Source organism: Eubalaena glacialis, chromosome 4 (genome assembly GCF_028564815.1).
Source record: "Eubalaena glacialis isolate mEubGla1 chromosome 4, mEubGla1.1.hap2.+ XY, whole genome shotgun sequence".
Taxonomy (NCBI): domain Eukaryota; kingdom Metazoa; phylum Chordata; class Mammalia; order Artiodactyla; family Balaenidae; genus Eubalaena; species Eubalaena glacialis.
The window spans coordinates 184,224,459-184,238,028 of NC_083719.1; the positions used below are offsets into that span (position 1 = coordinate 184,224,459).

Below are 13,570 nucleotides of genomic sequence, written 5' to 3' on the forward strand. Positions count from 1 at the left end.
TGTACGTGGATCAGTGTGCGTGTGAGTACACGTAGGGCTGGGGATTTCTGGGGGCATATATTCGAGGAGCAGAGACTCACCCCTCCCAACCTGTCCCACTGCCCAGCCACCTGGTGGGGTCCATGGGGGAAGCAGGGGGAGGAAATGCCCGGGCCCCAGCAGCAGTGAGGGACTTTGTGTGTCCGTCCTGGGTCGGCGTGGGGTGGGAGAGGAGAGAGGCTCAGCTGGCGGCCACAGGAGCCCAGCAGGGCTGCACTGCTCTGGCCCCCACCCCCTCCAGGGTCAGAGATTCTTAGGAATGACCTTGAATCGTCCTGTATTTCCTTGTCCTGTCCCTGCCTACTTACCAGAAAAGAGGAAGAACCAGGCTCCATTAGGTGGCTCCAAGCTCCCCACGCACTGTGTGGGCTGCTGGGGCCTGAGTCAGCCCCTGGCCACTTGCTCTGTGCCTGCCTTGTGCCTCAGTTTCCCTTTGGGGATGATGGCAGGGCCAGGCTCCATGCTAAGGAACTCTCCCAGGGAAAGACCACCTCCCCAGAGGGGCTTGGGGAGCCCCTACAAGCCTGGGGAGGCCGGCTGGCTGTCACCTCCACCTGGCCTGGGCTGGAAGTGGTAGTCATGGCCCCTGGGGCCCCAGCCTCGCTTGAATCTGGGCTCTCCAGCTGGTCTCTGCCCCCTCCCCAGGGGAGCCCTCGCTTCCTCCACGCCTGGCACCCCTCACCCATCTCAGCCAGGATGCCAACGGTGAGTATCCCCCACTTGGGTGCCTGTGCCCTGGCCCTTCCTCTGCTCAGTCCACAGGAGCTCTGCTCCATGGGGAGTGGGAGGTTTACTCTCTGACCCGTGGCCCCTTGGCGGTGTCTGCCAATCTTCCTCTATCACTTGGTGTTGCTCTTCTTTCACCCTTTCCTCCTGCCCTCCTGCCCTGGGCCCCGGCTCTGTCACTCTGATATGTCCTCTGCTCGCTGCTCCCTCGCCCTCTCTCCTCTCCTCTCTCGCTGTGTGCTGTTTGTGGTCTCTGCCTCAATCCAGTCTTTCTCTCTCCTCTGGACCTCTCTCTCCCCTCACCCCCGCATCTCTCTCATGACCCCTTTCCCCCTCTCGGCACCGCCCCCCCCCCCCCCCCCCGCTAGAGGCGCTGGGCCCCAGGCACCCAATGCATCACCAAGTGTGAGCACACGCGCCCCAAGCCCGGGGAGCTGGCCTTCCGCAAGGGTGACGTGGTCACCATCCTGGAGGCCTGCGAGGTGAGTGGGGTGGGGGGGTGTGCTTGGGGAGAGGGGACTCCGCCAGGAAACCACCCCACCGACCCCACCTGGCTCCCTTCCCGCAGAACAAGAGCTGGTACCGCGCCAAGCACCACGCCAGCGGGCAGGAGGGGTTGCTGGCGGCGGGCGCACTGCGGGAGCGCGAGGCCCTCTCGGCGGACCCCAAGCTCAGCCTCATGCCGTGAGTCGTGGGGAAGAGACCGGGACCAGGGCGGAGTCAGCGGGGCCCGGCCAGCCATGCCCAGCCCGCCTTCCCGCCGGCCGCAGGTGGTTCCACGGGAAGATCTCAGGCCAGGAGGCTGTGCAGCAGCTGCAGCCGCCCGAGGACGGGCTGTTCCTGGTGCGAGAGTCCGCGCGGCACCCGGGCGACTACGTGCTGTGCGTGAGCTTTGGCCGTGACGTCATCCACTACCGTGTGCTGCACCGCGACGGCCACCTCACCATCGATGAGGCGGTCTGCTTCTGCAACCTCATGGATATGGTGGAGGTGTGGCCGCCACAGGCCCGGGACCCCAGAGCCTATGCCCCCCCATTGCGGAGATGGAGGGATGCCAGGCTCCGCCCTACCCCAACGGCTGGCTGGACATGGGACCCCAGAGGTGTCTGCTCCCCAATGGGGAGAAGGAGGGGCTGGTCTCCATGGGCCACCAAACCCTACAGTTGGTCTGAGTCCTCCAGGTCCCACCTCCAGAGACTGGGGTGACTCCTCTGGGGACACCTAGGAACCTCCAATTTGACACCAATGCCAAGACACTCCCCATCCTCCTGTTTCCTGCTAGTCTGCATCCTTTCCTGTTCCCATGGAAACCAGCCTAAAGAGTCCTGTGGGAACGAACCCCCTCTCCTCCTCCCCAGCTCCCACCCACCCCATCCAGAGATCCCTCCCTAGGAAGGGGATGGGATGCAGGGGTTCCCTCACCCACGGGGTGGGCTCATGGCTGCCTCTGCCCTGCCCCACCCTGCAGCATTACAGCAAGGACAAGGGGGCCATCTGCACGAAGCTGGTGAAACCCAAGAGAAAGCAGGGCACCAAGTCAGCGGAGGAGGAGCTGGCCAAGGGTAGGGGGCCCCGCCCTTCCTCTCAGTGTTAGCCTGGCCTGGGAAGGCAGGGCCCTGGGGCCTGGGCACACGGCCAAGGCCACATCACCTGAGCAGGTCGCTGTGCCTGGCTCTGCAGGCAGAAGACCTGGGCTGCCCTTGGGCCGGGCGGGGCACAATATTGATCTGGTTCTCACACCTGCTGCTTCCCCCCACCCTGACCCCTGCCCCTGCTCCCATCATCCCTGAGCCAGAAACCCTGGGCAGATCCTCTACGCCCCCCACCCTCCCACATCCTTTCCATGGCCAAGTTCTAACACCTGTTAAACCTGGCCCCTCCCCAGGACTTCCAGTGGTTAGGACTCTGCGCTTCCACTGCAGGGGGCAAGGGTTCACTCCCTGGTCCGGGAACTAAGATCCCGCAAGACGCCCGGCGCTGCCAAAAAAAAAAAAAAATCCGGCCCCTCCCTGCCTGGCTGCCCCTGCTCTAGCCCAGCCTCAGACCGTCCAGTTGGACCACCTCTTTCCTGAGGGGGGAGTCCCCCTTCCTCCCAAACCCTGTGGCCTCAGAGGCAGCTGTCTACCGTGAAAATCACCCGTATCACTCCCCTGCCTAAAGGAGGGAGTTCGGGCAGCTCCACTGCCTTCCAGAACCTTCCCCTGTGGCTGAGCTATCTTTCCTGCTTCATCTACAAGGCCCTTCCTCTATTCCACAAGCCCCTGGGGTTGTGTGACTCCTCGTTTCCTCTCATGCCTCTGTACTGTTGTGCCTTCTATTCCCCTCACCTGAAATGCTTTTCCAGCCCTTGAGTAGTGAAATCCTCCATGTTCAGAGCCAATGTGCCCTACTGTGGCCACCCCTTTTGAACCTGGTGATCGTGGCTGTCTCCTTGGAAGCTTCTTGGGGATGGCACCTGGGTGGAGGCTGGTGTCACCGTGCCTGATTGTACTCAAGGGCTCGTGATTTGGAGAGGGGCTTTGGGGAGGAAGAGGAGGAGAGCTACAGAACCTGCTGGGGGCGGGGGGGAAGAACACAGGGGTGCTTGAGAGAAAGATCAGGGAAGCTGGAACACAGATGATGACTTAGAGCGCTGGAAGATTCTGGAAGTTTCCAGAACCTTTACCAGAAGGTTCTGGAAGCTTTACCAGTCTCTGTTGTATTTTTTGGCCTGTGTGGGTGTCCCTGGGTGGTCGGGGATAAAGGATTGTAAAGGAAGAGCCCACAGGGTCCTTGGAAGGACACAGTCTCCAGATGGAACAGAGAAGGGCTCTGTTGCTTTTGGCCGCCCGATAACTGGTACCAGGAGTACGGAGCCTCAGACACGCCCTTGGGCCACTGCTGGGGACGTGTGCCGTGGGAGACACGGCCTGGTCTCCCGCCAGGTGGAGCTGCCGTGGGAGGGGCTGGCACCTGGCAGCCCTCTGACCGGGTCTCCCCCCGACAGCCGGCTGGTTACTGAACCTGCAGCATTTGACGTTGGGAGCGCAGATCGGAGAAGGAGAGTTTGGAGGTGAGCGGGGGGCCTGGCAGGGGCTGAAGGAGGGTGGGGGGGGTCCCAGAGATGAATTCACATCCACATTTGATACCTACTTGCTGTGCGGCTGAGGACCCAAGGGGTCCTCTCTGTGAAAGGAGGTTCACGACAGCTGGGGCCAGGAGAAATGTAGTTCAGGCAGGCACCCAGCGGGTGTGACTCCTTCACAACCCCAGGCTCTTGCGCACGCTGGTCCCTCTGGTCCCTCTTTTGTTTTGTTGTTTTTTTTTCCGGGCCACACTGCACGGCATGCGGGATCTTAGTCCCCAACCGGGATGGAACCCCTGCCCCCTGCAGTGGAAGCGCTGATTCTTAACCACCGGATTGCCAGGGAAGTCCCTGGTCCCTCTGTTTTGTTGCCGTTGCCTGAAGTTATTATCCTGGAAGGCCCCGGGGCCTAGATCAGGGCTCACAGACCTTCTCTGGGAAGGGCTGGAGTGTGTATTTTCCATCTGTCACATCTGCTGAGCTCTGTCCTTGTAACAGGAAAGCAGCCACAGGCCGCAGGGAGATGAACAGGCATGGCCGTGTGCCAATAAAACTTTATTTATGGACACAAATTGAATTCTGTGTAATTTTCATGTCAAAAAATATTCTTCTCTTGATCTTTTTTCAACCATTTAAAAATGTAAAAACCCATTCTGAGCTTGCGGGCCTTGCAAAAACCCACGATGGGACTGGATTGGGCCCAAGGGCTGGAGTTTGCAGACTGGTTTAGGTGATTCTCTTTGCTCAGGGATCTGGAGCTTGTAGGGGAGGGGTTTCCAGGCCTGGGGACCCACCGCTGCATCGGCGTCCTTGGGGGTCAGTGTGAGTGGGTATGACCCTGTGTCTGTCCAGTCTCTGTGGGGTCCTGATCTCCTCCCCCACCGGCCCCCAGCCGTCCTGCAGGGCGAGTACCTGGGACAGAAGGTGGCCGTGAAGAACATCAAGTGCGACGTGACAGCCCAGGCCTTCCTGGACGAGACGGCGGTCATGACGTGAGTCCTGGTGAGGGGAGGGCACCCTGGGGCGGGAGTCCAAGTCACCTTCACCCCACGCCCGCCTGCCCCCAGGAAGATGCAGCATAAGAACCTGGTACGTCTGCTGGGTGTCATCCTGCACCAGGGCCTCTACATCGTCATGGAGCACGTGAGCAAGGTGGGGGCAGGGCCCGAGGGTCGGGCGGGGTGCGGTGGCCGAGCAGCCTCCAGCAGCCCTCACCCCACCCGTGTCTCCCACACAGGGGAACCTGGTGAATTTTCTACGGACGCGGGGCCGGGCCCTTGTGAACACCCCCCAGCTCCTGCAGTTTTCCCTGTGAGTGGGGCTCCCGGGGGCAGGGAGACCGAGGCACGGAGCAGGGAGGAGCCTGGCCTTGGAAGTCTGTGGTCCAGGCACCCGAGCCCTGTGCCCACCACCCCTCCACTCCAGGCACGTGGCCGAGGGCATGGAATACCTGGAGAGCAAGAAGCTGGTGCACCGAGACCTGGCCGCCCGGAACATCCTTGTGTCCGAGGACCTGGTGGCCAAGGTCAGCGACTTTGGCCTGGCCAAAGCCGAGCGGAAGGGGCTGGACTCCAGCCGGCTTCCAGTCAAGTGGACGGCACCCGAGGCTCTCAGACACGGGGTGAGCCCCCCTTACCCCCCAGGGCCCTTGGAACCCTAGCTCCACTGTGTGACCCTGGACCTGTCTCTTGCCTCTCTGAACCTCCAAGGGAATGGCTCCACCTCCCTGGTAAGCCCTTGGCCCATAATTGTTCCTTTTAGCCCCAGTCTGGGCCTTGGTCTCCTCATTTCTGGAACAGTCTTGGGCTCAGCAAGTGAGAGCAAGAATAACCTCGTTCTTGCACTGAGTCTGGGTTGGGGGGTGGGGCGGATTCACAGGCAGGAGCCTATTGGGAGGAGACCTGGGACTAAAGGTCAACCCAAGGGGGCTTCCTGGAGGAAGCAGGGGCTGGGGCAGAAGCCCTGAGGGGTCCCTCTCCCCCTGATCTCCGGCCCCACAGAAGTTCTCCAGCAAGTCGGACGTCTGGAGTTTCGGGGTGCTGCTGTGGGAGGTCTTCTCATACGGCCGGGCTCCGTACCCCAAGATGGTGAGCAGGGGCGGGGGGGGCGGCGCTGGGTCCCCCGCAGGTCTAGGGGTCGTGATCCTGACCCCCAGCCTGCACCGGCGTGCCCTCTGCCCGTAGTCGCTGAAGGAGGTGTCAGAGGCCGTGGAGAAGGGGTACCGCATGGAGCCCCCCGAGGGCTGCCCGGGTCCCATCCACGCCCTCATGGGCAGCTGCTGGGAGGCTGAGCCCGCTCGCCGGCCGCCCTTCCGCAAACTGGCTGAGAAGCTGGCCCGGGAGCTGCGCAGCGCGGGCGCCTCGGCCCCCAACGGGGGGCAGGATGCAGACGGTCCCACCTTGCCCCACAGCCAGGAGCCCTGACCCTGCCTGCGGGGCCTCGGGCCCCAGAGGACTGAGACAGTGGTGGGCACAGGGTGGGGACTCGGGCCAGGCCTGAGGAGGGGCAGGGCCAGCGAGCTGCCCGCCCGGCTCACATCACAGGGGCAGGCTGCGTCGGGGTGGTCTCTGGGCAGCCCGTGGGCACCACGGCCCCAGGGAAGTGAAGGACTAGCGCCTGGATAAAGACTGGTTCCAAGGACTGGGTGTCTGAGTCTCTCTCTGCTACCACTCTGGGGGCCCCGTCACTCACCGGGGGTGATCTGCCTGCCCAGTTGTCTGCCCACTGAGGGGTTCACCCCACTAGGACCTTGCAGCCCAGAGGGGCATATATTTCCCCTGGGATGGGGCCAGGAGACCCCCAGGCCAGGGATCATAGCCACCCGTGGAGCCACTTGCCATCACCCACGGGTCCGCCACTTCCTTTGGTGGCAAGGACCCCACCGTAGCCCTCAGGGTCCCAGGTGCAAAGGACAGTGGGAGAGTGCCAGCGTCTGCGGACATCCGAGTCCCCTGTCCTGGCATCCTCTTCTCCCCAGCCTTGCCCCTCGTCCCCTCCTGGGGCGCTCCGGTGTGGCTACGTCCTCCACCTGTCACGACCCAACAGCCTCACCCGGTGACTCCAGGGAACACTCGCTGAAAAAAGCCAGCCACATGGCCTGTCCCAAGGCCCTGCCCCTCCCGTCCACTCTCGAGCGGGGGCTGGGGCTCCGGGCTTGCACCCCCAGGTTCGAATCCTGACTCGACCCGTAGCTGTGTGGCCCGGGCTTGCCGTGAGCCACTGCGTCAAACTGAGGGCATGTCTGGGATGGGGGATGTTAGTGCTAAACTCGGGGTGTCCTGGGCAAACTAGAGGGGCAGCCCCCCTCCATGGGCCCCCAAAGCCTCCTCTATGATCAGGCGTCTTTTCCGGGGGAGACGTGAGGACCCTGAGGGCTCACACCAGTGAAGGACTGAGAGCACACAGCTAGTGCTCAGCTATTACTGTGGCTGTCAGCCATCCTCTCTGTGATGACGCTCCCAGACAGCCAGACCCTAGGCTGCCTGGAGAGGGGGTCTCTGGCCAGCTCGGTGTGGGCCCCTCCCCAGGACCCCCTGAGCCGGTGAGGGGACACCAGGCCACAGCACGGCCTGCCACCTTGACTGCCCCACCCCTGCCTGAGCAGAGCCTGAGAAATGTCTCAAGGTCACACTGACCTCCTGCAGTTCCCCCCCTGAGCCCCGCCCACCCTCTGGCCTCAGTTTCCCCACCAGCACCCGAAGGGGTTTAGCAATTCTTCCTGGGGGAGAAATGAAGGGTGGGAGGCCAGAGGGGCTGAGAGTGGCCTGGCCCCCGCCTAATCCAGATGGAAGGGGCTGCCTGTCACCGTGGCCCCGCACCGCCCTGGCCTGCCCCTAATCCGGCGCTCTAAGCTGACACAGCGTCTGGACCTTCAGCCGCATCCTGCTAAATCGCCAAAGCCCCCTGCGCCTAACACCCAAATCCCTCCTGCGCCTCTTAACCCACCCGGGGCCAATTAGCTAATTGGGGCCTGCGAACAGAGCAGCTCTTTAGCGTTTCCAAGTGATGAAGCGGTTAGGGGAATTACCTGCCCCCACTCCACAGGGCCCCAGCCCACCGTACAGGCGGGGCAGCTGAGGCCTGGAGAGGCCCCAGGAACCTCTGGAAGCACTCGCCGGCCCTCCCTGCCTGGCCGACCCCTTGGGTATTAAGCCCCCTGCCCACCGGGCCGTCCCTCCTCGTCCAAGGCCGCTCGCCCCTGCCCCCGACTTCTCCAGGGCCTGCACCCCTTTGCATGTGAGTGTGTCTGAGCGTGTGCACTCATGCCGTGTGTGAGTGCCTGTCTCCATCTCTTTCTCCGTGTGTGCCTTTCCCCTACAAAGCCAACATTCCCTACATTCCCTTATCTCTACAAAGCCAGCAGAGATGAGATAAGGACTTATCTCTGCTTCCTCTGCACTCACTCCCTAGTCCATGCACGGGCCTGGGTCTCCCGTCTTCCTCCGCTGCTGGGACAAACTCCCTCTGTCCTCCTCCTGGGCCTCATCCTGCCCCCTCTCAACCCCGGTGCCCCTCCTCTCTGTTTTCAGGGCACCCCCTCCCCCCGCCTGAGCCCCCAGGCTCCTTGGACTGGGGAGGGGGGTTGGCAAACCAGTCTCAGGGGCTTCCCAAGATCCTGCTCCGGCTCTCAGGCCACCGCCTGAGGGACAGTCCCATCATCCACCTGTCCCAAAAACAGGGCCTGGGTATACCGGTCCTCTTCCCTCCTCCTCAGACTTTCTCCCTCCAGATCTCTCTCCTGCCTCTCCCCCGACCTTGCTCTGACCAGGCCTCTAGCATCCTCCTGGCCTCCCATCTTGCACACAATAGCTACTCATCCAAAATGCCATCTCTGCCCCTCCCATGCTCCACAACCTCCCATGGCTCCCCAGTACCCACCCCTTCACACCCAGTCTTGTCCAGTACTCCATCTCCCACTCTGATCACCTTCATTGAAACAGCAACCTTCCCTCCCCTGCCTGAGTTTTCTCACCAGGCTTCTGACCACCTGACATGCTATATTTTACTTATATAGTTAAAGATTATCTGTCTGTCTGTCTCCTCCACTAGGATGCCAGTTCCAAGATTTGTGTCTGTTTTGTTCACTGCTGTGAACAGTACCTGGTATACAGTAAGCTCAATGAGTGTTTACTGAGTGACTGAAAAGTGAACTTCTATTCATACCTCAAAACCCAGCTAAAATGCCCCGTACTCCTTTGCCCTGCACAGTGCCCAGGGGGCCAACTGGAATTGCCTTCACCTCTGGGGACCTCAGCTTCCCTAACGCCCGTTGACATCTGTGAATCTGAGAGGTTCTTTTTCTCACACCAGATGATAAAAAAAAAAGAGCCATAACAGTGGACATTCATTAAGCACTTGCTGTATGCCAGTCACTGTACGATGCTCTTTCCTTTCATCAGCTCATTGAGTCCCTGTGAGAGCCCCATGGGGTAAGTCCTGTTATCGCCGTTTTACAGCTAGGGAAACTGAGGCCCAGAGAGGGGGAGGCTCTTGTTTATATCCTACAGCGAAGGGTGGCAGACCCAGGCTAATGGTGTCCCTCCAACCCCTGGAGCCCGGCCCTCCCTCTGTGGCTCAGAGCAACCAGCACCTGGGCGGGAGGGGCCCCCTCAATTAATCACCTCACTAATCCTCCTTCCCACCCGACCCCAACCCCCTCGAGTCTGGCTGGGCCAGGCCAGCAGCAGACGGAGCTGGGCCGGCAGGGGCTGTCAGAGGACCTGCTGGGAGCGGTGAGCACTGGTCAGGTGGGCACAGGTGGGCCTGGGTGGGAGTTGGGGGCACAGAGAGCCCCCCAGGGCAGAAGACTGGGGGGTAAGGAAGTGTTCTTAGGGCAGTGTCCCAGTTCCTGCCTTCCTGGGGGTCCTAGACACAGAGACAGAGAGAGAAAGGGAGACAGAGGCAGTCAGGGAGAGCTCCAGAGGGAAAGAGAAAGAGAGGCGGGGAGACAGAGACACAGAGAAAAATGATCAGAGAGAAAGAAGTGGAGACAGGGTCAGATGATCCGACACGAGCAGAGAGGCTGGGGAGGCAGAAGGAATGCAGGACCCAGTGGAGGGAGAAGCCCCTCCATATCTTACCCCAGACCCAGCAGGGGCCGGGGGCTCCCCCGCCCTCCCCAGCCTCAGTCCCTCCCGTGTCTCACCGCCATCTGTCCTGCCGCCGTCCCGCCAGGTGGGGGTGAGGAGGAGCCATGTTACTGAGCCCGGGCGAAGGGCCAGCGGCTGAGGGTGGGCGGCCAGGGCCTGGCGAGGAGGCCCCCAAGAAGAAGCACCGGAGGAACCGCACGACCTTCACCACGTACCAGTTGCACCAGCTGGAGCGGGCGTTCGAGACCTCCCACTACCCGGACGTTTACAGCCGCGAGGAGCTGGCCGCCAAGGTGCACCTGCCCGAGGTGCGCGTGCAGGTGAGGGGACCCCCTGACAACCCGAGGAGGGAGCCGGTGCCAGGTATGAACCCTCCCAGTGCATGGGAAGGCTTCCCGGAGGAGGGGACATGGGACTGGGGCCTTGATGTTTGAATAGGAATTTGCCAACTAGAAAGGAGAAAGGACATTTTTCTAGCCCTCCAGAGCAATGTGTGCGAAGGCGTGGAGGGGTGAAATAGGAGGCATTTCTACAGAGCTGGGTGTTGAGGCAGGCGGAAGCAGAGGCAGAGAAGGAGCTTGGGAAGGGCCTCAAATGCCGAGCTCAGTGGCTGGAACTTCATGCCAAGGGCCAAGAGAGACCAGGAGGGAGGCCAGGGAGCCTGAGGGGGCCTGGGCAAAGGGAAAGGCAAGGAGAGCCTGGATTCAGAAGACTTTGGGGCTGATTTGATGGGGGCCAAGAGGCAGAGATCCTGCTCTCAAAACAGCCGTCTCCTTGGGGCAGGTAACACAATATGTTGGCACTGCAACAGGTGGGGGTCAGGTTAGACAGCAGGCAGAACCCCGAGAGGCTGCGTGACCCAGAGGAGGAAAGAGTGGCCTCGCCTCACCCCACCAGCCCTGACCCAGGAGCACCTCTCTTGCTGCTTCCAGGTGTGGTTCCAGAACCGCCGGGCTAAGTGGCGCCGCCAGGAGCGTCTGGAGTCAGGCTCCGGGGCCGTGGCAGCCCCGAGGCTCCCCGAGGCCCCAGCACTGCCCTTTGCCCGCCCTCCCGCCATGCCACTGCCCCTGGAGCCCTGGCTGGGCCCTGGGCCCCAAGCCGTGCCGGGACTCCCGCGCCTCCTGGGCCCGGGTCCGGGGCTGCAGGGGTCCTTCGGGCCCCACGCCTTTGGTCCAGCCTTCACGGACGGTTTCACCCTGGAGGAGGCGTCCTTGCGGCTGCTGGCCAAGGAGCACGTGCAGGCTCTGGACAGGGCCTGGCCATCGGCCTGAACCTGGTGCCTGCCCAGCCCTCCCTCCTCAGCCTGTCTGTGGCTACCCACGCCGGGTCCCCCACCCCACCACCACCTCCTTACCCTGCCTTGCAGGGTAACTGGCACCCAGTTTCAAGAAGGAGGTGGCCAGAGGATCCCTGGCCAGGGGGATGGGTCCCTGGCCCGGTCTCAAGGGAGTCTGTGCCCTCGTGGGGCCTCAGTCTCCCCATCTGTCAAGTGGGCGTGGGTGGGCTGGATTCTGAGGTTCTTAGACTGCAATCAGGAGCCACTGGGATGTGAATTCTGAGTTGATGAGTCTAAATCCCTCCGCCTGCCGCCCTCTCTCTAAGAAATAACAAGTAACAGCAGTAGCAGCTCATGTTCAACCCGCCCCCTTTCACTGTGTGCTCCCAGTGTGCCCATTGCTTTACCCCACGAGGTGGGCATGGCCACCAGCCCCATTTTTCAGGGGAGGAAACTGAGGCCCAGAGAGGGGAAGCCAGTTTCTTGAGGCCACACAGCCAGTAGGGGGCGGAGCTCTTTTTAAACTCATTGCCTAACTCCATCACCCCAGGCCCCATGCTGGACCCAGGCTGGGCGCTAACAGGGGACTCTTTGCTGAGGCTGGGCGAATACTGTCTGTCCCTGCTCCTCCCAGCTACCACGGTGTGGCTTATGTCCCCACTGGCCACAGCCCCCATCATGTCTCCCAGCCCACTGGGGTGGGGGGTGGGGGTCGGGGCCCTGGTGACAGGGCCAGCATTTGTTCTGTCCAACCCATGTCTCCCACGTGGCGGTCCTCACCTCCCTTCAGCCAGGGGATACAGGGCAGGACCCGCCCAAGACTGTCCGGGTCCGGACTGGGCTGAGAACCGGGCTCCTGATCCCTCACCCAGGCCTCTGTTGAAGAATCTCAGAACAACCACCACGTCTGGAAGGGGTTACAGTGTGTGTGTATATATAGTAACAGCTTTACTGAGGTAAGATTTCCATAAAGTTAATTACACGTGCTTAAAGCATACCACTTGGTAAGCCTTGACGTCTGTGTACACTCCTGGAAGCCTCGCCACGGTCACGTGACGTGTGCACCCCTTCAGCTGCCTCGTGCCTCCCCGGTCCTCTCCCACCCCCCGCCCGCCCCTCCCCACACGACCATTCATCTGCTTCTGTCACTGGACATTCACTTGAGTTTTCTAAGGTTCTATAGAAATGAAACCACACAGGATGTCTTCTTTATTAGGTTTTGTCTGGTTTCTTGCGCCGAGGACAATTATTTTGAGAGGCGTCCAGGCGGACCCCCTTTTCTTGGTGAGCCCTATTCCGTAGTAGGGGATACACGTCTGTTTATTCATTCCTCTGGTTTGCTCTGGGGTTGGTTCCAGCTTGGGGCGATTATGAATTAAACCACTGTGGACATTTGTGTACATGACCTACACCTTCATCTTTCTTGGGTAAATACTTGTATATGGATTTTAGCCGTTCTCAGGTGTGACACGGCATCTCGCTGTGGGTTTACTTTGCTTTTCCCTCATGACACATGGTGCTGAGCATCTTTCCATGTGCTCATTTGCCATCTGTGCATCTTTGGTGAAATGTCCGAATCTCTTATCCATTTCTATATACTAACAGTAAGCACTTGGAAAAGGAAATATTTACATGTTTAAGATACCCTTTAAAATAGTATCAAACACCTCGGAATAAGCTGGACAAAAGACGTACAGCTGCTTGACACTGAAACTCAAAATATTGTTGAGGGAAACAAAAGAAAACGTGAGTGAATGAAGGGATATGTTATACCCATGGAGTTGGAAGGTTCACAAGATGTCAGATCTTCCCCAAATGGATCTACAGGGTCAACGCAATCCCAATTAAAATCCCAACAGATCTTTTTTTTTTTTTTGGTAGAAACCGACTAAATGATTCTAATATTTATATTAAAATACAAAGAACCTAGAATAGCCAAGGCAATCTAGAAGAAGAACGATACATTTGGAGGACTTACACTATTAGATATCGAGACTTTTGGAAAGCCGCAGTAATTAAGGAAGTGTGGTTTTGGCCCAAGGATGAACAGGCAAGTTGACTGATGGAACCAAAGAAACAGACCCACATGTGAACGGTTGCTTGATTCACACCAAAGGCATCCCTGCACATTGGAGAAGGATTACCTCTCCAGCAAAGGGACCTGTATATGGAAAATACTGAACCTTGATCCCTGCCCCACACCATACACAAACGTTAAATGGATCATCAATCTAAGTGTGAAAGGCAGAACACTAAAGCTTTTAGAAAAAAACTGTAGGGGAATGTCTTCAAGACCTTGGCACTTGGCAAAGATATTATAAATGGGAAGTAAGGAACATTAAACATCAGCAGAAAGACCGGACTTTGTAAAAGTTA

The 13,570-nt window shown here is 59.9% G+C and overlaps 2 protein-coding genes across 2 annotated transcripts; both read left to right on the plus strand.

Annotated features, from left to right (window-relative positions):
- Positions 1–671: 671 nt before the first annotated feature.
- MATK (megakaryocyte-associated tyrosine kinase) lies at positions 672–6,469 on the plus strand. The gene is made up of 12 exons (XM_061188897.1): positions 672–744; positions 1,134–1,247; positions 1,334–1,449; positions 1,536–1,755; positions 2,234–2,327; positions 3,752–3,817; positions 4,722–4,821; positions 4,897–4,981; positions 5,067–5,140; positions 5,255–5,450; positions 5,830–5,916; positions 6,013–6,469. Exons 1-12 carry the CDS (start codon positions 736–738, stop codon positions 6,250–6,252), a joined length of 1,401 nt encoding a protein of 466 aa, XP_061044880.1. The 5' UTR covers positions 672–735; the 3' UTR covers positions 6,253–6,469.
- A 3,553-nt stretch (positions 6,470–10,022) lies between these two features.
- RAX2 (retina and anterior neural fold homeobox 2) lies at positions 10,023–11,189 on the plus strand. Its single transcript, XM_061188899.1, has 2 exons — positions 10,023–10,238; positions 10,851–11,189. Exons 1-2 carry the CDS (start codon positions 10,023–10,025, stop codon positions 11,187–11,189), a joined length of 555 nt encoding a protein of 184 aa, XP_061044882.1.
- Positions 11,190–13,570: the final 2,381 nt, after the last annotated feature.

Bases quoted from the DNA above. Each gene is read 5' to 3' on its own strand.
- RAX2 (XM_061188899.1), top strand. From the start codon at position 10,023: ATGTTACTGAGCCCGGGCGAAGGGCCAGCGGCTGAGGGTGGGCGGCCA. The intron at 10,239-10,850 runs GTGAGGGGACCC...TGCTGCTTCCAG, and splicing joins TGCCCGAGGTGCGCGTGCAG to GTGTGGTTCCAGAACCGCCG.
- MATK (XM_061188897.1), top strand. The intron at 5,451-5,829 runs GTGAGCCCCCCT...CCGGCCCCACAG, and splicing joins CCGAGGCTCTCAGACACGGG to AAGTTCTCCAGCAAGTCGGA. The intron at 5,917-6,012 runs GTGAGCAGGGGC...CTCTGCCCGTAG, and splicing joins GGGCTCCGTACCCCAAGATG to TCGCTGAAGGAGGTGTCAGA.